Genomic DNA, 23,202 nt, shown 5'->3' with positions numbered 1-23,202 from the left:
TTTTTCTTTTCTCTCTCTCTCTCTCTTTTTTTTTTTTTTTTTTTTTTTTTTAATGCTGGAGAGCAATAAAGAGCTGAGAAAGAGCTGCTAAAGCCGAAAACTTTTTTATCTCAACTGTTGCGTTCCAGACAAGCTGAAGTTACAGCTCAGAGTTGTTCAAGGAGGCTCTCTTAAAGGCTGATCCCGTATTATGAGGCTGAACAGTTTCTGGATCAGCTGAGCACCTTTGCCAAGTGTTTTCAATCTTTGCTACTGAAAATGTGCTGCAAGTGTGCATCAAGTGGTATGGAAGTTAAAAACATAGGGGGAGATCCTTACCTTCTGCAGACCAGCCTCTCCACTCCACTGAAACACAGACCAGTAAGCTTTTTTCTCCGCACAACCTCTCCCCGCTACCCCCCACCCTCCCCAGTGGATGGTAACTTTTAAGAGAAAGAAAGTGCAGCAATTTCCTTTTAAAAGGTTTTGATTTCTTCATGATGCATTGTTATTATGTTACCTGATATTTTTCTAGCCAGAATCTCTTAAAGCATCCTGCTTGTTACTCACACACCTAAGTTAGAATCCACATTGTATGCTGTCTCCAACTTCAGAGTTGTTACACCTTGTCAGAGTAGTCATTCATAGAGTTACTCCAGCTTTCCTCAAAGGAAAGAACAGTAGTAATCTTTCTACCTGAAGTGAGATATTGGGAGAGCATTGTGTTGGGTAGATAGGGAGGGAGGAGGAAGAAAATTCCCTGGTCAGGAGAATAGCAAGCAGGATGAGTTTATTTGCAGGGAAATGTTACAGCCTGTATGGACTGAGTCTAGGTTCTAAAAAGATTTAGAAGTTTAATAGAAGCTTAAATTGGATAGGAACAACATCACAGGTAGAAAAGTGAGCTAAAGAGAGCCATGCAGTGTCCAGTGTGTTAATACAGGATTTGCTTTGAGGTCTGGTTCCCTTAAAATTAACTCTCGAATTAATGAAATGGAAATGCAAGCAAGTAATGGAGAGTCAGAACAAGCTATTCTGGTTTGCCCCAGCATAGATAGTTCTCCTCCTGTCAGCAGAAGGCGGCTGCTTATCATTTCCACCACTCTGGGAACTGTGTATCACAGGAGCTGGCTGTCTCAGTATTACAGGGGTTTTCCCCCATTTGGTCTCCATGGTCTTAATTTCTGTTGTGCTGATCAGCTATTCTGCTTTAGTAGCTGCACCTGAAAAGCAGGGTGTAAAAAGCAGAAATAATGATCTTGCCAGTTGTTGATTTCTGTTGGCTCAGGGCTCCAAACAGGAAATCTATTATAGATCACGCTTTTTTAAAATAAATCTAAATAAAAAGTAATTTTAGCGTATAATAATAAACAGCATAATTTGCCATGACAATAAATAGAGGCTATAAACAGTAAAAGGTAAATAATGCTCATCAGCATCATGTGATGTGCCTGCCTTAGAAATGAACCAATTTCATTACAAAAGGGTTTTGAGACTGTAATCAGAAAAGGTGAAATTATCTCACATAGATATTTGTTGGAAGAGATGAGAGGTTTTCAAGCACATACCAGTTGGAAAAACAAATTCTAGAGCATGAATGGAAAGGAGATAATTAACATACGCCCTCTGAGTTCCAGATATCAAAAAAAAAATTTGTCTAAAGACCTTTTTCAAAAACTAGCAAGTGTAAACCAAAGAGCTACTGCAATAACAAGGTATTGGAAAAGATTTAATAATAAAACTAGAATGCAAAATCAGTATCTTCAACAGTCTGAATAAAACCCCACCCTTTCTCTTAAATTTTGCATATCAGGATGGAGGATATGTGTGATACTAACAAAATCTTTCAAGTTTGAATATTTCTAAATGTTAAATGTTCTTTGTTGTTGTTGTTGTTTTCTAAACTGTCTACCTATTCACCTGAAGTTAACAAAATAGTCACTTACTAGACGATGTCACGTCTTCGGGGAACGCAGTCGTCTTGTCTTTCAAAGGAAATGTGAAAGCAGCAGTTTCTTTTATTTGTCAGTGGTGAAGCCTGTGCTGCTGCCTCACAGCTTTCGTAGTTGTTGTTGACCGAAGCAACACGATGTGAAGTTACTCCTTTGTTTTGGTTCTTGGGTGATACTACTACAGATATGATAGTACAAACAAGCTGTGCTCTCAAGATCCAGTTCAAATTCACTTACCTGTGGCCATTCGTCCGAAATGTCCAGAAGCAAATGGATTTTTCAAAAATTATTTGCAGAATTAAAACTTAATCTGTATTTACCACTTACCTTTTTTAACCACTCATGCATATTTTGTGACAATACTGGATCTTCCAATTCCTTCTAGCTTTTCTTTTTTTTCTGGGGCAAAAATATTCTAGTGACAATTTTCTCTCAGAGTTTTTGCCCATCTGAGATGAGAGATGGCTCGAAAGATACTGTGTTGGTGACCATCCCCAAGTGAGTTTTTTACCTTTAAGGCAATCTCAGCCCTAGTTAAAGTTAGTACATGTGCTAAATTTTCTTTTAGAGTCAATGAAAGAAGCTGCGAGGGCCTCCATACATTTACAAGGGAGCCAGAGGGGGCCTACCCTATGCAGGGGTGACTGTTGTCACTTGCAGCAAAGGCAGGGGTGGGAATTGACTTACAGCCTATGGGTACAAGATCTGGGAGAGAAACAGTTGTGAGGAGGCTCTTAAGAGGGTGCAGGGAAGCGGAGGTGCCTGGGCGATGCTGCTCGATGAGTGATACTCTGCTGTCGTTTGCTCCTACTGTAATTAGGGACGACATCTGTGCACTCCTTGTAGCTAAACTACATGCCTGGCCATCACAGCAACTCAGCGTGAGCTGTAGCTTTCATTTAACCTTTCCTGTGGTATACCTTCATAGGGGGAGCCCAGTACCTGCACATGCCATAAAGGAATGTGCTGCATGGAGTGTACATTTCAGGTGGTTTCCTAGCTGTGTGTCCTAGCTGTGTTTATCAGCTGTGCTCACTTCTCTGGTGAGCCTCGCTGCTCTTGATAGCCTTTGGAGACTCATCTTCAGGAGCAGTGATTGGTGTAGAAAAGTAGTAGCCTTACTCATGGAGGAGTTACTCATTACTTACTGCCTGAGAGGAAGGCAGTATTCAGAGAAACTAGCCCATGTAGTGAGATCTTTGCAGCAGCCTGTGGCACAGTAGCTGGAGTGCTTCTGGGACTCTGTCCTGTAAAGCAGTGTGCTTGTACCTCTGAATACTTTAATTTGGTACCTGCAAATGTGTATTTAAAAAAAAACCACCAAATTTGACTTAATCCTACAGCATCATTTACTGAATGCAGACTACTTGCACAAGAAATGCAAGGCCCCATAATGCTCTTTAAAATTGAGTTCTCCCTTCTGCTTCATTGCATGTGGTAGCAATTCCTCTGTCTCCAAGAAACAAACCTGCAGCAAGGTGCTAAATATTCACAAACTATTACTGTCGAACAGGGAGCAATAGGTTGCAACAGCCACCTGCTTTTAGCAGTTATTTTCAGATGCAGAGTAGGGTATGAGGATGATAAAGCTGTGGCTAAGCTATGTGGTAGCGTATGTACCCTAAACTGGTGTGAACGTCTGCCTTGAGAAAAGATACAGTTCCCACCGTGTTTCAGAGGGCTAGCAACCGGCCCTTTCTGCCAACGAGGCCCATTTAAATTCCTTAAAACCAGAAAGTGTTCAGAGTTGCTGTTGAAATGTATTAATCGGGCATTTAAGGAGAGCTCCTCTGAGCTACTCTGTCAGCCTAGTTCACAGTGACCTCATTGCAACTGCTGCTTCCTCAGTCTCCAGAGATGCTCCTTTCTCAGACTGTACGGGCAGTGATGGCCTTCCCATGGAGACTAGTACCCTCCCAACATCCATTTGCCCTTATCCATACACAAGGAACCCTGGGGTCACCTCTGTGTAGCTTCTAATAAACTCTTTACTAAAGAAGACTGCAGTATCGGCAGTATTCAACCCTTTATCATGCAGTTGGGAACAAAAGAAACTGAGATACTTTATTTCAGCTTGCTAGCCTAACTGTAATTTGGCCTGTTTCCTCCTTTGTTTCATAAACTGTGTTTCCATAAAATATTTTTGATGGCCTGCTTGAAGAAGCCCTCTCCGGCATAGGAGTGGTGAGGGCTGCTGCTGTGTGTGTCTGCATGCATGTAGCTCTGTAAGACTGGATGGCCTTCCTTGGTTTGCCTGCAGGAGAATCACTATGGCATGACTGAATTATCACTGTAACCTAGGAATTACGGTAAAAATAGAGGTGAGCTGTGTGAGTTTATCTCAGGGAGAGGGCTGAGAGACTAGCTGTTACTCCTGAACGGGTCAGTCTGAAGAACATTTAGTTGTATCGTTGTGAAGCCCCCTGTGTGCGGAAACTGCACGGGCTGCAGGGAACCTGCAGGCTCTGGGATGGAGCAGCCTCTGCAGGGGTACAGGCTGGGTGCTGAGGGCTGGGCAGCAGCTCTGCTGGAAGGGCCTGGGGCTCCTGGCAGATCGTGGTGTAAACCCAAGCCAGAAGCTGCCTCTGCTATACCTCTCCTATAATTCTGCCTCAGTTTCCCTGTAATAGCCTCCGAAGAACTGTGCAAGGGGAAAATTCAAAGGTATCTAAGAAAAAACCAGCTCGTTTTTGGGACCAAATACCTCACAACTGAAAAAAGCTAGGGTTACCCATAGAGGTGGCTGTAACCTTGGTGACCTACAGACTGTGCAGTGTTTAGGATCTTTGGGGCAGCAGCTTGCCAGTATTTCTGGTGTTGATTCCGATAGTCATCTGTTTGCTGCCTCCTGCTGGGGAGGGGACTTGAAAGCACCCTGGTAATCCCAAATTACTTATTTTGAAACCTGTTATCTGAACATCTTGCAAATGCAGCATTTGACTGTCAACTGAAAGCTATCTTTATCTCAGAGCCTCTGCCAAACCTCTTCCGTATCACAATACTAAAAAAAATCTCAAAAGATTTTGCATGTTGTCCCCTGGAGCACAGAAATATCCCTTTGTCATGATTGTTTCCCTAGCTTGCTTCTCTGTATGCACCAGTTGCCTCTGGTCTTACAGATAGAGTGTAACCAATTTTAAGGCAGGGGAGTCCTTTTGGGTTTTGTTGTTCTTTTTTCATACAAGGTGTAGCATAGTTAAATTGTACTTTTTTTTTCAGAAATGGCTGGCATTTCCTATCTGCCAATATGCAGGTCACCCACAGCACATAGTGGTGGATCTTCATGTGCATCCATTTTTTTTTTTCATCAGCTGTCTGTGTGATGCTTTCCCATCCCTACATATGTCGAGGTTTGCCCGTGACCCTTCCATCTCCTTCCCACCCATACACATTCCTTCATGCAAGATACTGTCTTGCACCCTGTTAAAAACTCAGTGAGCTCTGTATCCCCCATGCTCCATCCCAAATCATGCCTCTCATCTTGCCCATGCCAAGGGCTGTCTGTGCATCCTTTCTTCTGATCCTTCGCCATCCTCTTTCTTTTTTTATTTCTCTTTGTTGGGCTGGAGAGGAAGGCTGATAACTAAGTTAGGGTGCCTGGGATGGGTCTCACCTGCTAGGTAACAGCAGGCCCAGGGAATCATTGGTGCTCTTCAGCATAACGCCTTCGATTGTTTCTTGGCATTTGAGTCATTTGCAGGGGTGCTTGCTGGGCTAAGCAGCTGTGAGGGGCTCCATACAGTCTCCACTCTCCATTTCAGGTTTCTGGCTTTCACACAATTGGGTAAGGTTCTGGCCCTGGACGACTGAAGTTCTCTCCAGAAATCATTGCACTGCTGACAGGCAGATGGCTTGTGGGATTTCACTGCTCAGCCACATGAAGCCGACACCTCAGACACGTAGCTACAGCTGCCAGAGCTCAGGTGTTTATGAAAACAGAAAATTGTTGAAGGCAGAGTTGAACAAACTTTCTTCAGGTTTTAATTCTGAAAGGGACTTCTTATTTCTGACTCCCAAAGCCATTCATGATGTTGGTCACAGTATTTTTAGTATCATTTGTAAGAGATGCTTTCCATATATAAGAACAGGCACACTGGACCAGACCATCCGGCTGAGGGATGGTGCCCAACAGCAGGTGCCTGAGGAAGAGCATAAGAACAGGACAAGCATGAAGTAATACTTCTTCAAAATGCTCCACCAGCCTCCGACAATCTGTGTCTCAAGGACTTGCTGAACCAGAGCTGTTCTCTTCCTGCTGTAGTGTCTTTTCCATGCTTCAGTTCTTCCTGCTTTTCAGCCCCACTTCATTTCACTTTTAAAAGAAAAAGAAGAGAAACAGTCTGGGTTTTAATAGATACACCAGAGGGTGCATATACATAAGCTGGGGACCTCGTAAGCTGCAGGAACATCCTTAATGCTGCCACCTAGTGTGAACAGGTCATGCAAGAACAAATTCTCATGTCAAAGGGACAAGAGGTCCAGTTAAATCATGAGACTGTTTCTTGTATTTTCCACATAGGCTAGCAGACCTCAGTTTAGACCGTTGGACTCAATGGGATATCATAAAGAGAAGGAGGATTTGCTTTGTGATTGTAATGCGCTTGAGTTTAAGAGGCAAAGTAGGAGACTTAGCATTCGCTTGAACTATAGTGAGTATGTGAAGTGAATGTATTGGTTAGAGCAGCCAAGTGGCAAGTTAATGCTAGGTTGCAGCAGCAGCCATAAAGAAAATGACGTGTTAGAGGAGAACATGGAAAATGTATTGGTCCTGGGATTTAATTTACATCTCATGGTCCTAAAAGAAAGGTGAAATTAATGGATTAAATAAGGAACTCTAATGGTATTGCATAATAAATCATGGAGTTTGACACTTCTGGGAAGCCTGTAGTCCTGTATTTTTCTTGGTCTGTATGAATTCAAGGCTGTGAAATTAAAGCTGTGTATCTGTCATTGTGGGAAGGGAGAGTTCTGTGGATCACAGCATGAAGTCTATTGCTGTTTCCACTGTGCAAGCAAACTATGTGTAGGTTTGTGTAGGTTTACAAGCTATACTTTAGTTTTCTAGGGTTTTCTTCAGAATCAGTTTTCTTATCTACTTGTATAAAGATAGTTAACAATGAAATTATTTGTATCACTTGCTAAATATTTGCATAGATGTTCTATTAACCTTTATGGACCAACACATACTATGTCATTCCTACATTTCAGTCAGCACGTAGTGTTTTGTTATAGCTCAGGTTTTGGCACTTAGTCACAGGTTTGAGTCTTACCTGCAAGTCACAGTTGTCTCCTGAGGGTATTAACAGTAGTGGTATGACTCTGAAGAAGTCAAAAGTTACCCAAGAGGCTACAGGAATAAGAGAACATGAATTCCTCAGGTAACAGTGCTTTATGTGTTCAGGAAATGTGTAGACCGTGGGTGCGTTTAATTTGCAGTCATAACCATAAATTCTTCCTGTTTCCAACCAACAGTGTCACCCCACTAAACTCACCTGTGGTTGCATGTGCTGTCACAGTATATTCAGATGCTGCTAATGACCAGCTGAAGGTGCTGTTACCTGGAGATGTTTTCTCCTGCTCATCTACTCAGCAGTGCTGCTTGTAGAGCAAGGTCTCATAGGATTTAAGAGAAAATGCCAAACAGTGCATTCATTTGAGAATTGGTCTACAGAATGTGTGGAGATTATGCTCTTGCTACACTTGATGGTTCAGAAGCACATATAAGCGATATTACATTTTATTAGATTCCACTGCTTTTTGGAAGGAACCAACCAGTTGGTTCCCTGTATATAAGAATCCTTGGCATTTTTCTGGAATGCCAGCCTAATTGTCTCAGTTATCAACCTGCTGAGATGCAGAGAAGCAAAGTACATATGAGTTAGAGAAGCTCTAACGTACTTGGAAACTATCAGCACTTGTTTACTGACTCTGAAACTCATTCTTCTCTCTGTGTCCCAGCCCTGTAATTCATAGCTGGTGCTACTCCAGGGTTCACCCTTTTTGTGCTAAGGAGTGGATGGCAGGTTCTCCCATCTGCTTCCTCTGCTCTTCTGGTCATATCATGGTGGGGAGGGGGCATCCTGCTTTGTCACCCTGTAACAGCTTCTTTGGTCTATTTGTCTATGAATCATCCAATATTTCTTATATGAAAAGAAGATACATGGTAGTGATTCTACAGCAATAAAATAGGTTTTGTGTACCATTGTCAGAGTAAGGAACGGGATAATATGTTTGTAAAACACCTCACAGATTAAATCCAGGGCAAATGTCATATCCCTGTGCAAGCTTTGTTTAAAGGACAAGTCCAGACTGTTTTCCTTGTGTCTTCCCTCCATCAAGATTTCCACCTGCCAGGGAATCTTTAAAACCTGGCAGCGTCTCAATAGGGAATTTATCTTAAGAGTGTTGAAGAGGTGTTCTGGATGTATGTATTCCTCTTAGCTCATGAAACCAGGATAGGAACAGTTTTACATTTGTGCACAGTGGTTAGCAGAACGGGGCTGCAGTTTTGCCCAGTTTTGTCACTGGAATGCACAAAATAAGAATTGTGCAATTTGGCATCATGACTATCAAAATGTTTCTATTTTAGGAGGGCATCAGCATGCAGATGGTATTTGACCACATACTACTCAGAGAATCATGGCTTTCCTTTTTTTCCTTGTCCTAGAAACAGCATGTGTAATTCTTCAACCTTTGATGAATCAGAAGACTGGCAAGTTGCTCAAGATGCTGAGATATGCTTGTTGAAGTCAGGAGAAATCATGTAAGCAGAACAGTTTCATTACTACCAGGCTGAAAGAATAAAGGCTGAGCTCAGCTATGGGCTATGTGAGCACAAGTCTTGCAGACTCCTGGAAGAACTGATTGCTTGTGTCCCACAGTAGAATTTGGTCTGAGGAAGAGCAGAGGGTATACCTCAACTACACAGAGCAGCAGCAATGAGCCAGGTCCTCTCTCTTCAGTCCTGCAAAACTTTAGTGCAGGTGGGGAATAAGGAGGAAAGATTTGGGTCCACATCACATCAGAAAACCTTCTTTCCTATTCTTATTGCAGGAGGTGCTGTGAACAGGAAGGGGGCTTAGAGAAAAGGCTGTGTAGTTTTAGTAGTCTCTGGAAGAAACAGCAAGGGAAAGTCAGGGAGTGCTGTGCTAGTCAGACCTTTGTCACAGGGAGGGAATTCATGACCTTTTGGAGCATGCATATATTATTTATTGGTGGCCTCTCAGAAACTGTCTTGCCTGCACTGGTTGATATATGCCATAGCATAAAATGTTCAGCTAAGCCTCTGCTCAGCCTCTGTGAACTGTGTGCGCACAATTCTCTGCATGTATCCTGCTCCGAAATTAATAGTTATGTGCAGTAGCGATACAGCATGTCACTTGCACAGCCAAGAAGGGAATCTAACACATGAAAATACCTGTGACTTGGAGAAATTCCCGTTTGCTCACTCTCCACCTAAGCCTAGCTTTGAAATTTTGGCTTAGTTATGGGGAAAGTTTTAAACTTTTGACTGCAGAGTGATAAATTATTCCTTGTTTCAACCTTGTTGCTGCTGTTCAGAGAACCAGGTAAATGAAGCAGTAACTAAAATCATAGCTGGGCTGTAGGGCAAAACCAAGAGTGATTGTTAGTTTATTAAAATCAAACATCACCTGAGACACCCCAGCAGTTACTTCAGCTAAGAGGAAAAAGTAAGAAGGTAAGCAAAACTTAATATAAAACTTCCTCTCTGGCCAGAGTACAATAGTTACCATAATAAATCAGCTGCGATCCCTAACCACTGTGTAGTCATGGTTGGAAACTGAACTCCTCCTTACTCTAGAACAGCAAATCATGGTGACTGTGGGATATCTTCTGTGTTGATTTTTGATAGCTGCTGACAAACGAATCACAGTACTGTGATTTGCTGTGAGCTCATTGATTTGGAAACAATTTATTTGGCCTAAAGAGTGATATGTTAAATTCGTTTTAGTTAGGGTAATGTAGGTGCAATCCACAGCTCTTAGAAATTACAGCTTTTCCCTGAAGAAAGCAAGCAGCGTTCTCCTGTTTAAGGGCCTCACTGCTTGCAGTCTGAAATAGGTATCAGAATGAGGTATGTTAATATAATGCTTCAGGACTCAGGATCATCTAGGTGCTAAGAACTTCCTTTTTCTTTGGAAGTACTTCGAGTCAGCTTTTATGCAGCTTGCTTGGGTAAAACAGACCAAGCTGTAGCATTAGGTGCTTCAGAGGATCTAGACAGAGCAGCTGTCACGTTCCATCCATCTGTCCCCTCTGTACTCCTGATCCCTATTTCCTGTACAAATGATGTCTAGAAAGGTGAATAAATTAGGTGACTATTTTTTGTTTAAAAAGAACAGTAGAGGGCAGCAGAATCTTCTTTTTAATCGTAGTAACTCTAGAAAGCTTTATTCAAGCACTAGATTTTTCTAGTCAAAAAGAAATAAATAAGTGAATAATATCCACATTTGCCAGAGCAGTGAAAGTGCTTGATATCAGTCATCTTTTCTGTAGTTCTTGCATTCGTCCAAGGCAGAATTTTCCTGCATCTTGTGGACCTGTGCCAAAGTTGCTGTGGCGTCTGCCTCAAATAGATGGAAAATAAAAAGCAATGATTGTTGTTTCTGTCTGAGTGATTAGATTGGATCTCTTCAACTGATTTTATTTTTCTCCCTCACAGGATCAAATTACCCCTTACAGTGGAAGAGATCTTAAATTTTGGGGAAAGCAACAGAGAGCTGTTCATTAAATCCAGCACCTACAGTATCATTCCCATCACCATCACAGAGATGGGGCTAACAATCAGCTGGATCTTTTCGTCAGACCCTAAAAGCATATCCTTCAGCGTTGTCTACCAAGAATCAGAAGACACACCACTGGATCAGTGCAAAGTAAGGCCTTTGTTTCCTTACTGCCTTAGAGGCTGTAGTACACTACAATCAGCTGCCTAGAGGAATCAGCAAGTACAGCTAGGAGGTCTCCACAAGAGCGCCAGTTGCTATTGCATTAAGGACTTGTTTCTCCAGTTACGCTACACTTCTGCTGAAGGCAGAGCTACATCTTTAATTATTTACTGTTGCCTGCAGAAGTTGAGTTGAAAAGCACTGTAGCTTCTATTGGTCACATCTGAAATTCACCCACTATTTTTAAGCAAAAATAGAAGTCCAAGCCTGCAAAATTCTTCTTTTTTCCCTCCTCAATATTACTTAATTTGTAAGCTGCTTAGGGCTGATCTTGCCAGGCTCTTAAGCAGAGGCCACAAGGAGACAGATAAATTGATTGGGTTACCTGCATTTCTTAGAGTGAAGCATGTATTTAAGTGCCTTGATGGTGTGCAAAATTGCTTTGCCAGTGCCAAAGTACCAGTTTTTATATGCGCTGTCCATATTTCATGAGGATTATGGATTGAGTGAATCTGTGTTACTCAGCTAATTGCAAAGTTTTAATAAAGACAAGGCAGCTGTTGGTTTAACCTACCGTGGTAGCAGGAACTCTAAGGCTGTAATTTCACTGGGGGAATAAGACATTTATATAGCATGCGTTAATTCACTCCATGGTTACTAACGCCATGTAAAATCTCTTTTTTTCTTAATCTGAGAGCCGAATGAAGAGCAAATGTTGCTTCCATCTTGATACATCTATTTGATGTAACTTCGGGTTTTATGGGGTCATCCTTGATCTGCGTCAGCTGCTGTTCTGACAACTGTCTCTGCTAGGGTTTTACAGCAAGACAGATGGTTACACACACTTTTGCTGTAAGCTTAGATAAGCAATTAAGATTTGCTGAGAAAGCTTATTTGATAATACAGGGAGTATAAAAGCATATATTGAAAGACATATTTAGCTAAATCCTGCTCTTAGATATATTTGTATAGATTTAATGTAGCACTGCTGATGTTAGTAAACTTGCTTAGATTAACACTAAAAAGATCAGGATTTGATTCTATCTCTAAAGCAGAGATTTATAGCCATGTCTTAGTGCTGTAAAGAGGTTATGAAAGGAAAGTAGATGTCTCACTGTGAGATTTTAGTTTGGGTGAAGTTTTAATGCTAATCAGTGAAAATAAATAGTTTTGCAGGCACATATGCACTTTGGGAGTTTCAGGATGGCTCAAATCTAAATATTTTTCTGAAGGCAAATGTCAATTTATAAGCAAATAGCAAGTTTCATTTTGATTTGTATTGAATTCCAGGTTCTTATTCCTATGACCCGCTGCAACTCTCATAAGGAAACTATCAGAGGACAGGTGAAAGTCAGAAACTCTGGAATCTACACGCTGATATTTGACAACACTTTCTCTAGGTAGGTCCTAGCTGGATGTAAAAGATGAAGTAAGCTTGGTTTTACAGACTGTGGAACTGATGGGATGTACCATTATTCTGCCATTCAGAAGTAAGTATGAGAAATTGGTCCCAGCTTGCCAAAGGATCTTCAGCCTGAGTTTTGGTCCTTGTTCTTGTTTGGATTTTTTTCTCACCCCATAGCAGAATTCCACTTTTCTGTCTCAACCTCTGGGAAGGTAAACCAGAAGCAAGAGAGTCATTTGTGACTCTCCCAGACAGTTTAGTCAGGATTGTCGTCTAACAACAGACCTGACAGCCCTTGCGCAGGCATACTTCTTTTTAACAACAGTCAGTTTTTTGCCTGAATATAAACTGAAAGACTGAATACACTTTTAAGGCTTCTTGTCTAGTTGACTTCAGCTAACGTGATCATCTTGCTCTCTTTTTTTCCTTGACAGGTTTATCTCAAAAAGAGTGTTTTATCACTTGGCTGTCGAGCGACCTGTCATCTATGATGGAAGTGATTTTCCATAGCCTTGAATCCACTGTGTTATTTTTAATTAAATTTTTAAGAAATGCTATTATTTATGTACATGTAAGCATTATGATTACCACTGTGTTTGAAGACTTTGAAACTATGCAATAGTTATAATGCACTTAGAGAACATGTATACACTAAAAACCAGAAGCCTTTTTAGGAACACTAATGGTTCTGTACTGTGTACAGATTGCTGAAAAGCCATGTTGTTTGATTTAACAGGTCAATAAGAACCAAATTTTTTTCAGTGGGGAGAAAAATAAGTGTGGGAGTGTCTAAATGCAACTGAAATTCTCGACTGAAAATTGAACTACTTTTCTTCCAAAAATATCCTTCAAAAGGAAATTTAAAGGAAAATGTGTATTTTTGTTGACCTCTTCACTGAGGAGTAAACATAACCATTTCTGTTCTGCTCTACTGCTCTTACAGTCAGAACAACTATGCAATACTTCAGTCTTCACAGGCATATACTGTAATCCATCTAGAATTTTTTATCTTTTCCAAGTTTTATAAACAGGAAACATAGGGGTTTTTTACATTTTGGGCTAAGATTTGGCAAGTCTGGCTTTTACAAATGCTTTGGTAGCGAATACCAGTTACAAAACAATACAACACAAAGCAGCAACTCCTTTCACTTTTGCTCACCGTACGCTGTAAATTGGTCCATTGAAATCAGCTCTTATGGTGAGTACCAGTGGCAGAATCAGGAGTATCATGTGTAGAATAAAGTACTGCTCACTGTGTGATATTAGGAAGAGGAGCAATCCTTTTTCCTGCTTTAGCACCTTACTCATCCGCATCCACAGGAAAGCACAGTTTCTGAGGAGGTCAGCAGCCTCTCTCTCTCTCTAGACCACGTGAAAGGTAGCAATAATGTTTGAATCAGTCTCAAAAAGTCCAAAACCGAATCCAAAACCGAATGCATATCCAGCCCTGATGAGCTCTCCACCCAGTGTTAGTGTATTCTGCCCCTTTCCTAACCCTTGCAGCTGCCCTCGCCAACTGCTAACTTTCCATCTCGGATTTGGGGACAGAGCTGGCTGTAAATGCTGCCTTTTAAGGGAAGACTGGGTTCTCATTTATACAGAATTTCCATGCAAACTGTCTGCTTTTAATACAGAATTTCAACTTTTTGTCAAAATATCTGAAAGCAGATTTTTCTGTTTAAAAATCCTGTCTTCTGATACAAAGGCAAAACATTTGGCAGGAGAAGGAGAAAAGCTCTTTCTCCCAACCAGCCCTCATCATCATTTTAGATGTGTCTGATTTCTCATGTTACTGTTCTCCCAAGGAAACCTCAGACCTGGAAGGTTTTAGTGCAGCAGTTGGTAGATGGCCAGCTCAGCCTGCCAGGAACCCTGTAGACTTTTGGTGGCAGCTGTAGCTGGTATACAGGATTCGTGGCGGGAGACAGAAGTAAAACGTGAGGGGAAAGAAGAAAAAAGGGCAAGCACAAGCTGAAGCAAATGATTTAGGGGAGGGGAAAGAAAGCACAGGGGCAAACTTGTAAATGTAAAAAAAACGGCAGGGAATTCGAGGGATCAGGTTGACTAGGGAGGGAAGTCGGGAGAGTCCAGCTGGTGTTTTTGTGTTCCTGGTCCAATCCATTACCCATAAGGGATCTCCTTCTACAGCAAAAGGCTGGTTGTTTAAAAGATGGAGATCACAAGACAAGTGTTGGACGTTTACGTAGTAGCGTCTGAGGTAGAGGGAAATTCCCGATTATAGGAAAGAAAAGAATCCTGCAGATAAAGCTAAAGGTTGCTAATCGTTCATTCCAGTCGTTAACACTGTATAAATACAGTCATCTTGAAAAAGATTGTGAAAGAATGACTACCTTTCATGGAGCACCTAGATTTTAGGTGTCTGGCTCATCGATAGCTCGCCCTTCCCGTTAGACGCCTCTTCCCGTATTGGCGGTGTGCTCCCCAGGCTCTGCCAGGCAGAGGGGTCAGGGGAAGGTGCGAGGCGGTTTACTCCTCCTCCTGAGGGAACAGGCTGCAATGCAGTTAAACCCTTACCTGGCTGTGTACATGAAAAGGAGATGGACAAGAGACTGAAGCTGGCAATAAACAGGTAATAAATGGTGCATGGATCAGTTAATGAATTATGGCATCTTTCAGTGTTGAAGCTATGTTTTATATTTAATTAGGCAAGAAGAGATTATTTATTGCTTAAAAATGGAGTACTGTGTACTATGTGCTATGCAGTTTCACTGAGCTGTTACTGAAGTCTGCTGCGGTTTTCCTATAAACTTTTAGGTGTGGTTTTTAAAAGCATTTTGCTGTTGTTTTAGTTAGAATACTAATCTTACTAGGATATCTTTCTTAAAATGCCAAATGCAAGGTAAAGGAGCACTGTCAAGTATCTTAGGGCAAAATATGACATCTCTTCTCAGAAGTATTTGAAATATCTCCATTCAGAATTGTTGGACAGACTTGCGTCTGGATTTTCTCTCTGCATCCCAGTTCCTAACATTTTTTCGTCCTGTAGCAAATAGTTTTAAGCCACTGTTTATGTTACTCTTAAAGCAATTGGCTCCATATAGTAAGCCAGATGGTTCCCTGCCAGTCTTTCCTGTAGACAGTCCTGAGCCTGGCTGAAGCGTATGTTTGGGAGGAGGGGAATAAAAACACTGGATTGTTTTTATTTAGCATTTGAGTCTTTATGGTACCTTTTTATTCAGATTTTCCTGCCTTATGAGAGTAGTTTTATGGCTTTTTTACTCTCTGAAAGAGGACTAAGAGTGGGAGCCAGAACCTGTAGGAAAGAAGAGGATTGCTTCTAACCAAGGAGAGTATTTAAGAAGGAGAAAAAGTTTCCAAAGAGGTAATACTCAAACTGGCAAGGTACAACAAGTGGACAGGAGTGGAACAGTACAAGTCAACTGTTCAAGAACAGGTATCCCATCATGTCACCTAGAAGAAGGAGTCTTTTACACCTCAGAGGCTGTGCAGAGAAGACAGTAAAGAACCTGTCATTAGTACCAACCTTTTGTTTGAATGTCTCAGATGGTTTATTACTGGAGCCACGGAAACCCAATAAAGGACTTAGCGCAAGTGTAGGTTTGTGCAAGAGATTATTTCGTTCAAGCACCTTATACCTCCATTCATAAAGTACATGAGCTGTACCAAGGATGCTGATAAATCTGTTTATTTACAGGTGCTCAGGTGATTTGTTGAATTGGGCCTTTTATTATCCGCAGGAATGCAATTAAGAGAAAACAAATTTTTAAAACTGATCATGAAATTAATTTAAGGGGATGTCACACTCATGGGGCAAAGAGAGTATACGCTGTGGTCAGTATAAGCAATTCGGTGTCTTTTCCTGGGTGCTGGAACAACAGAGGGTAATATTTTTTGTTATGCAGAGGTTTATGCGAAGGAAAGAACGTAGCTGCTTTAAGAAAATGACAGTGTTCCTTTACTTAACGTTACTCAATGTTGCTTTATGAAAAATCACTGAGATGTATTGCACGAGAGTGTACCACGTTACAAAATAGCAAAGCTACAAAAGCCTGACTTTGCTTCTTTTTTAAAGTTGAAATTGCACTATAGTTTTAATTACGCTCAGTCACTGAGATTGTAACTTGTTCAGAAGCATCTTTTGGTCTTAACTGCCAAAGAATTGCAAACCCTGTTCACATCAAACTTCACGCTCCAGATACGGGAAGAAGAGATTTATGTATAGCAGCGTCTGTACAGTTACAGAGATGTAGACGGTTGTGTACTGGAATGTTTCTTGATGCTTTTTTTTTCTTTTTTTAACCTCAGGAATTAAAAAAATAAAATTCTATATCATTGAGAACGTCTGTCCCTTTTCTGCCTTGTAGAGATAGCTTTGTCGGGAAGATAAATCGGATGATTGCATGATCTACTTCTAAGCAGGAAAAAATATTAGAAAATAAAGAAAACAGAGAATAGTTTGTCATGCTGGTGGACAAAGGCCATATCTGTACAGTACAAGAGAGCAACAGCGGAGATCTTTAAATAAGTACTAAGTGAGCTGGCCCCCAAGCCAGAGAAAATACCACCGTGTCCTCGGAGCAGCCGGGCCTCCCCCAGCAAGGGCACAGCCCCGTGGCTGAGAAACATTTTCATCTGCCTTTCCTTCCCCTCAGAGGTAAAAACGAAGCCACCCCAAGGACAGCAATTGCACTCACTATCGTCCACGACACCGCGCAGCGCCGTCCTTCAGCTTAGGGCTGCCATCTGGTTTGGCCGGGTCCTGGCCGGGTCCGTACGCCCGGGTTACGCTGCGTGGCTGCGGGAGGGCAAGAAGCGCTGTGCGAGTCGCAGGCCCTCTCCACGTGCCACCTCTCTGTTTGCATCTGTAGTCCCAGCCCCGGGGCTCGTGGTAAACGCGTAGGCTCACCTGAGCTGCCGGGGCCATCGGAATGGGGTGAGGAGGACAGCGGGCCCCCTCACGACCAGCCATCGCTTCTTTGACCTGTTATTTCCCTTTCCTCGCAGGAGTTTCCTGCTGGGGTGGAGGCTGCGACGCTTCCTGTCCCCGCGCCCCAGCAGCAGCACCGGCCCCCGCTCCGCGCTCGGGGGCTGCTGCTTGCTGGGGCTGAGGCTCCAGCGAAGCCTCACCTGGAGCGCAAGGGACCTGCAAAGGCTGAGTTTCACATATACCCAACACACGTGTAAGTGGCCGTACCTTGCCGTACAACGGCTCTGCAGGGGAGGCTGTAGCTGTTGAAAGCCTTTGTGTACACCTCCGATAATCCATGTTTAGCCATACTGGACAATACCTCCTCTCTTCCTTGGTGCTGGGAGCAAGGCTCTCCCAACCCTAGTGCTGCCTTACGTAGGGCCTTAACCCACCTGTTTCTTGGCCTGTGCCCCAAATATTGGCCTTGGCACACCCAGTATGACATTCTGCTGTGGGGGCCCTGCGAGGCTGCCAGGAGACAGCGGCATCCTCTCCGTTAGCCCTTGAAATGTCACAGGGACACTCTGAAGTCTAAATATAAGGTTTCGAAACACATATGGCCCAGGAGGCTTGGAAAAAACAGGCAGCACTTGGGGCCACTGGGACTATGGTGTCTGGTTAGTTAAATGATGGGTAATTGATCCAGATCATACCTGGAAATGGTGTGTTTGCACATACCAAACTCAGAATGACCCTTCTGGTTTTGGAACGACTACACCGGGGCTACTTTATCTACCGTCACTTCACTTCAGAGACGCTTGCAGCGCTAGTGGCCATTCTCTCACACTTTTCCATCGCTTTTCTGCTCTCTGGGAGAGGCGCTCCTATAAAGCACGTCTCTGTTTCAGGCAGGAGCGGGCACGGGTTAGGCGGGTTTGCCTGCAGAGAGTGAAAGTTTCTCATCGGCGCTCTCAGCTTCCTCCCCTCGTACCGCAAGCCGGCTGGCGCCGTGCTACGTGACTGCCTGCACTGCGGTCGCGGCTGCCTCCCAGCCCTTCACCGTAGCGCATCAACGACAACCTGAAGCTACTGCCGCGGCTGTCCCCACTACCGTTTGCGTGCGTTAGGCCAGCGGGCAGGTCTGGCCTGGTTCCCACCTGGGTGAAATCCGGGGTCCTGGCACACTTCTGGCTCTCAGAAGTCTGAGGTGGGGACCAGGAGTCAACATGAAGGGTCTCAGGGTGACGATGCAACGCTTAGGGCAGAGACAAGCCGAGCTGCTCCTTCAAAGAAAAGGGACAGCAGAGGAGACTGCAACCCAAAACTGGGAACATCTGGGAAAAAATGGCCTTAAAGAGAGGGGAGGGGAGCCGTGGAAGATCTCAGGCCTCTCCCAGGACTTCCAGCAACTGCTCAGTGACCGTCCTACTGCAGCTGTGGGTAAGGCACAGGCAGTGTCCCACGGGAGGCATGAGGGGCCGTGGGGCAGGGGAGGCAATACCCCTCGCCTTCGGAGAAACCCCCCCTCCCGGGAGAGCGCGTCAGCTGAAGGCTGGAGACCCTAGGGAGGCACAAGAGGGATTTCAGGGGGATAAATCCAGCTAAAACCTCAGGGCAGAGGGACAGAGGAGCCCCTGGAGGGCTTGGCCACAAGGACCTGTGCTGCTGGCAGACAGAGGCCCTTGGAAAGACAGAAGGGGGGGTAATGGCAGCAAACACCTCCGTGACTGAGTGGTGGCCAGCAACAAGGGACGCCACGAGGCTGGAGCTGGAGGGTCCTCAGGGAGGCAGCTTCCCCATGAGCTCGGGCGGGAGGCAGGACAGACCTCCTTCAGGCGGCCCTGGCAGGACAGACCCCGCGAGGGAAAACCCTGCTTCCCCCAGCAAAGCGGCGGGGAGCAGCCTGACTCAGAGCAGGACGTGCGTGACCCAGGGACGACCCTGCCGCCCCAAACTGCTGAAAGTTCATCGCCGTTTCACCACCCTCAACAGTTTCACCCGCCGACCAAGCATGAAAATTTACCACCACATTTTGCGGAGCAAAGAAGCTTTTACCTTCATTGAGAAGGCCCCAGAATTCAAGTTCCCGGGGCCGGCAGGACGCCATGCAGGGAAGAGGAGCTCGAGGCTTGCAGGCAGGACTGCTGGTTGGTGGCAGCTAAGGTTTGCATGCTAGTTTGTTTGTTTGCATGATTTGAGGGCTCTTTTGGGGCTGGGAGGACCCCCTGGGTAGGAGCACCCTCACCCCCATCCCTGGGAAGGGGCGGTGGGGCTCAGCTGCCGCGGGGAAGCGTCTGCCCCTGGGCGTGCTCCCTCCTCCCCTGCCCTCAGAAACCTGCCTTGCCTCCCAAAACTGCACCCCACCCATCGCTTCGGGGGCCGAAACCTGCTCCGATGCCTGCGGGGTCCTCATCTGTGGCTTCCACACCCCAAGGCTTAGGCATGCATAGTAAACCCTGTTAGCAAGGTTTTCCTCTGTCCTTTTTTTGGGAGAGGTAAATCCTGACCTTGGAAACAGGTGATGCGTACGGATCCAAACCTGAGAAGGACGTGTGGGCGAGAAACACCCAGTTCATCCCCTCGGTGTATGTGGCAGTGCCTTTATTTAACAGAATTTCGGCTTCCGTTCTCATTGAGCTCGACACAAATCACAAAAATCCCCCAAACCTTTCTTACACATATAGTAAAAAACACATACATCTTTCACCATTTTTTTCCCTAAGGAAAAGGTAAAAAGATTAAAAAAATCCTAATGAACGTATATTAAACTAGAACCTCATCTGCTCAGATACACCCTATTAGCTAAAAAAGCAGCGCCAAACCTTGCAGAAAGCTCGCGCTTATCGACATGCTTTAACGATTAATGCACACCACCACCACTTTGTTCCTGCAAGAAATAATTACCAGGAGGCAAACCAGGTTAAACTTGGTTCTTTAAAACAAAGCCTCCTGAGCACTACGACTTGCAATTGAAGACTGGGAGGTGCAGGCTGCGGTCGGGCAGGACAGGCGATGCCATGTCCCCGGGAGGGGACGAGCGAGGGGGAACGGCCACGCGGTGCCCTGCGGCCTCGGGCACCGCTACGGCACCAACGCCGGCACGCTGAAAGCCCTATAGAAGTTGCGAGGCGCACACTGCTTTTAGGAACCGCCGCCTCCACCAACCTGAAGTCTCAATCCGAATTTCATTAATGTTAGGTTTAACACTTAATTACTCTCTGTCTTACTGGCTGCAGGCTAAATATATTTTCTCACCATTAGCAAAGATATCAGCGCATAACCAGTGGTCTGTTGAACCATGCATTTGGTTTTTGCGTTCTGGTTTGCTATGGCTTTGCACCGTATGGCAAATATCTCCAGGACAGACAACTCGGCGTCTCTGATGCCCTCGAATTTTTATTGCGAAGTGCAATTTGTCAATTGAGGGAACCGCACAAAATGCCAGTATCAAAACAGGAGCCGTAGCAAATCAATTGTACCCAATTTCATCTTAAACCACACAGCTAAAATATAGGAGAAAGACAGATCTAATTCTGTAATGACCACTTTATGAACATAAATGATTGGCTTTCCTTTGCAAGAAGAACCACGCGTGCAGCAAAACAGACTTATGTCTGCACAGGCACAGAGAGCAGCATTTGCCTGCTGCAATAAACCAGTGTAGGAGCTAAGGCCTGTTCTCCTTTACAGCAGAGGGGACCTGGTGTAGGTGCAGGCAGGGCTCCCGAGTCCGGCCGCCTCCGCAGGAGACCCCGGCTGGAAAGCAAACGAAGGCTGAACCCCCTCCCGCTGCTTCCTGTGGATGGGATGGGTGGCTCATCCCGCTTCATCTGCCTCTGTTGCTGCAGTAGCTGGGCTTGTCACCTCCCTGCAAGGCTTGTTTTTTCAGGCTGTGGTCTGAGCCGCAGATGGGCTGGGTATTTACAGCTGTCACAAAGCTAGCTTTTATCCTCTATCAGTTCTGCTTACAAGAAGTATGGCTCCATTTTGCTGCCCTGTGCCGAAGGTTTCTCTTCCTTTCAGCCAGCAAGACCAGGCTGGGTCTCACACAGCGAGGATGGGGTGCGCGAGGAGCCCCCAGCCCTCCCCGCTCCTCTGAGACAGTCTTTGGGGTATATGGGCGGTTTTCAAAGAGTTGGGTGCTCCTCTGGAGGAGAGAAAGGGGGAACTAACTTACAAGAGGACTTGGCAAGGTGGGGACATAATGGAGGAGGCCAAGTGGGTGCTGAGGGTCAGGGAGTTTCTCACCCGCCGCTTGCCCAGCATGGCAAAGGACCAGTTTGAGCTGTGCTCCTGGCTGTCACAGGCAGAGGAGCACTGCTCTTGGCTCCTGCTCCGGCAGCAGCCGCTGCCCTGCATCATCCTGCCCAGCGCTGTCCTGAACCGCTCCCCAGCAAAGACGTAGAGGAAGGGGTTGAGGCAGCTGTGGAGGAAAGCGATGCTCTGGGTGACCTGCAGCCCAATGTCCAGCCGGTCAGCAGCCTGACAGCTGTACGCCACCCTGGCATAGGTGTTGATGGCTTTGACCAGCAAAACAATATTGTACGGGAACTGAGAGAGGAGGAAAGCGGTGATGATCATGGTGATGATCTTCAGTGACTTCTGCTTTTGGGATCTTTTGGCTTGCAGGAGGGTGTTGATGATAAGGGCGTAACAGATAACCATGACAAGGAGCGGGAGGAAGAATCCGATTGTGACTTTCAAGGCCAGGACAGTAACTCTGAAGATCATGCTGACGTTTGGCGGGTACGTAATTTTGCATACTGTTATGTTACCTACCCGCATGCTTTGGCTGTACATGATTTCTGGGATGCACAGGCTCACGGACATCAGCCAGACAGCCAAGCACATGAGTTTGCTGCGCAGGAGCCACCTTCGCTTAGAAGTTTTAGCTTTCGTCGCCTGGACAATAGTGATGTACCTGTCAAAGCTGATGCAGGTTAGAAACAAGCTGCAGCCGTAGAAGTTTATCTTATACATACTGTTGACGACTTTGCACATGAAGTTCTTGAAGATCCAGCCGTCGGAGGCAGCCTTGGCCCAGAAGGGGAGGGTGAAGAGGAGGAGCAGGTCCGCAATGGCCAGGTGCAGCAGGTACAGATCCATCATGCTCCTCCTGAAGCGGTATTTGCAATAGACGAGCACGACCAAGGCATTTCCCACTGTGCCCACAGAGAAGATGACCCAGAAGAACACCGGCAGGAAGGCTCGAGCGAACTGCCTGACCTGCCTCTTGTCACACGTGAAGTCTGTGTCGTTCACCAGGTTTCCATACAGGGACAGCACCACGCTGTCATTCCTGTAGTAATCCAGGCTGGTCTTGCCAGGGTGGGCGACCTGCAATGGGACATCAGGTAAATTGGTGTTGAGAAGTGGCCCAATAAAGCATAAATTTGCCCCTCTCCACCAGATGCAGTTGAAGATCCCCAATATATTCCATTTTAGATGGGAAAGCACAAAGGCTGCCAGTGAAACACAGAGCGTTTCATCTGCCTGAAGTGTGTGGCACAGCAAAAATTTATAAAAATGACCCATTGAGTAACAAACTCTTTACAACAGAGCAGTTCACCACCTCCAGCCAACTCCAGTTATTAAAATGGCAGGTGGGGAGAGCATTATCTCTGTCAGATCCTTCAAAACACCGTTGGCTTGGCAGCTTCAAATACTTAACAAAATGCAAAATCCCCAACTTGGAAAGAGGTGGGGAAGAAGGCTTTGTGTTACTGCTGCCGTGGGATGGCACCATTGGCTTGAGAGAGGCAGAAAACTGATGGGGGCAAAGAGGTAGGGGAAAGAAAAACTGAGATTACGCGGCACTGTAGCTGTATACTCACTGTGCTTGCAACTGCCATCTTCAGCCAGACCTTTACTCAGTCTTGAAGGAGGCTCCGTAACCTGGAGAGAAAAGATGGGGGCAAAACAACTGATTTGAAACAGCTTTGAAGTAGAACTGTGACTCTTTTCTTTCTTCTTCTTTTAATAAAAACCTCAACCCTTTGAAACAAGTCTGGCCAGAAGATGAACAAACCACACAGAAACTGATGTCACTGGTTTGAATTATTTAGCTGT

General features: G+C 44.8%; 2 protein-coding genes across 4 annotated transcripts in view; one reads left to right on the top strand and one right to left on the bottom strand.

Moving 5' to 3' along the window:
- The window catches only part of FYCO1 (FYVE and coiled-coil domain autophagy adaptor 1), a 53,225-nt gene extending 36,668 nt beyond the window's left edge, over window positions 1-16,557 (top strand). For 2 of the 3 annotated variants that reach the window (XM_082318911.1, XM_082318909.1), the window contains exons 15-18: window positions 8,599-8,694; window positions 10,615-10,825; window positions 12,128-12,237; window positions 12,677-16,557. In XM_082318911.1, coding sequence (XP_082175037.1) covers window positions 8,599-8,694; window positions 10,615-10,825; window positions 12,128-12,237; window positions 12,677-12,752 — 493 coding nt within the window. In that variant the 3' untranslated portion in view covers window positions 12,753-16,557. The remainder of the gene's footprint in view (window positions 1-8,598; window positions 8,695-10,614; window positions 10,826-12,127; window positions 12,238-12,676) is intronic. The other variant, XM_082318910.1, reaches the window with a different exon arrangement.
- Window positions 16,558-21,306: 4,749 nt separating this feature from the next.
- Window positions 21,307-22,994, bottom strand: CCR9 (C-C motif chemokine receptor 9; the record flags this gene model as incomplete). The annotated part of the gene is made up of 2 exons (XM_082333846.1): window positions 22,968-22,994; window positions 21,307-22,470 (listed from the first exon to the last, which is right to left on the bottom strand). The coding sequence occupies exons 1-2, from the start codon at window positions 22,983-22,985 to the stop codon at window positions 21,307-21,309; spliced, it is 1,182 nt and encodes a 393-aa protein (XP_082189972.1). The 5' UTR covers window positions 22,986-22,994.
- Between the last annotated feature and the right edge of the window lie 208 nt (window positions 22,995-23,202).

Source organism: Platalea leucorodia (genome assembly GCF_965183815.1).
Source record: "Platalea leucorodia genome assembly, chromosome: 1".
NCBI lineage: Eukaryota > Metazoa > Chordata > Aves > Pelecaniformes > Threskiornithidae > Platalea > Platalea leucorodia.
Note: the sequence above shows the minus strand (reverse complement) of the source record. Positions and strands in the feature narration are given on the sequence as shown.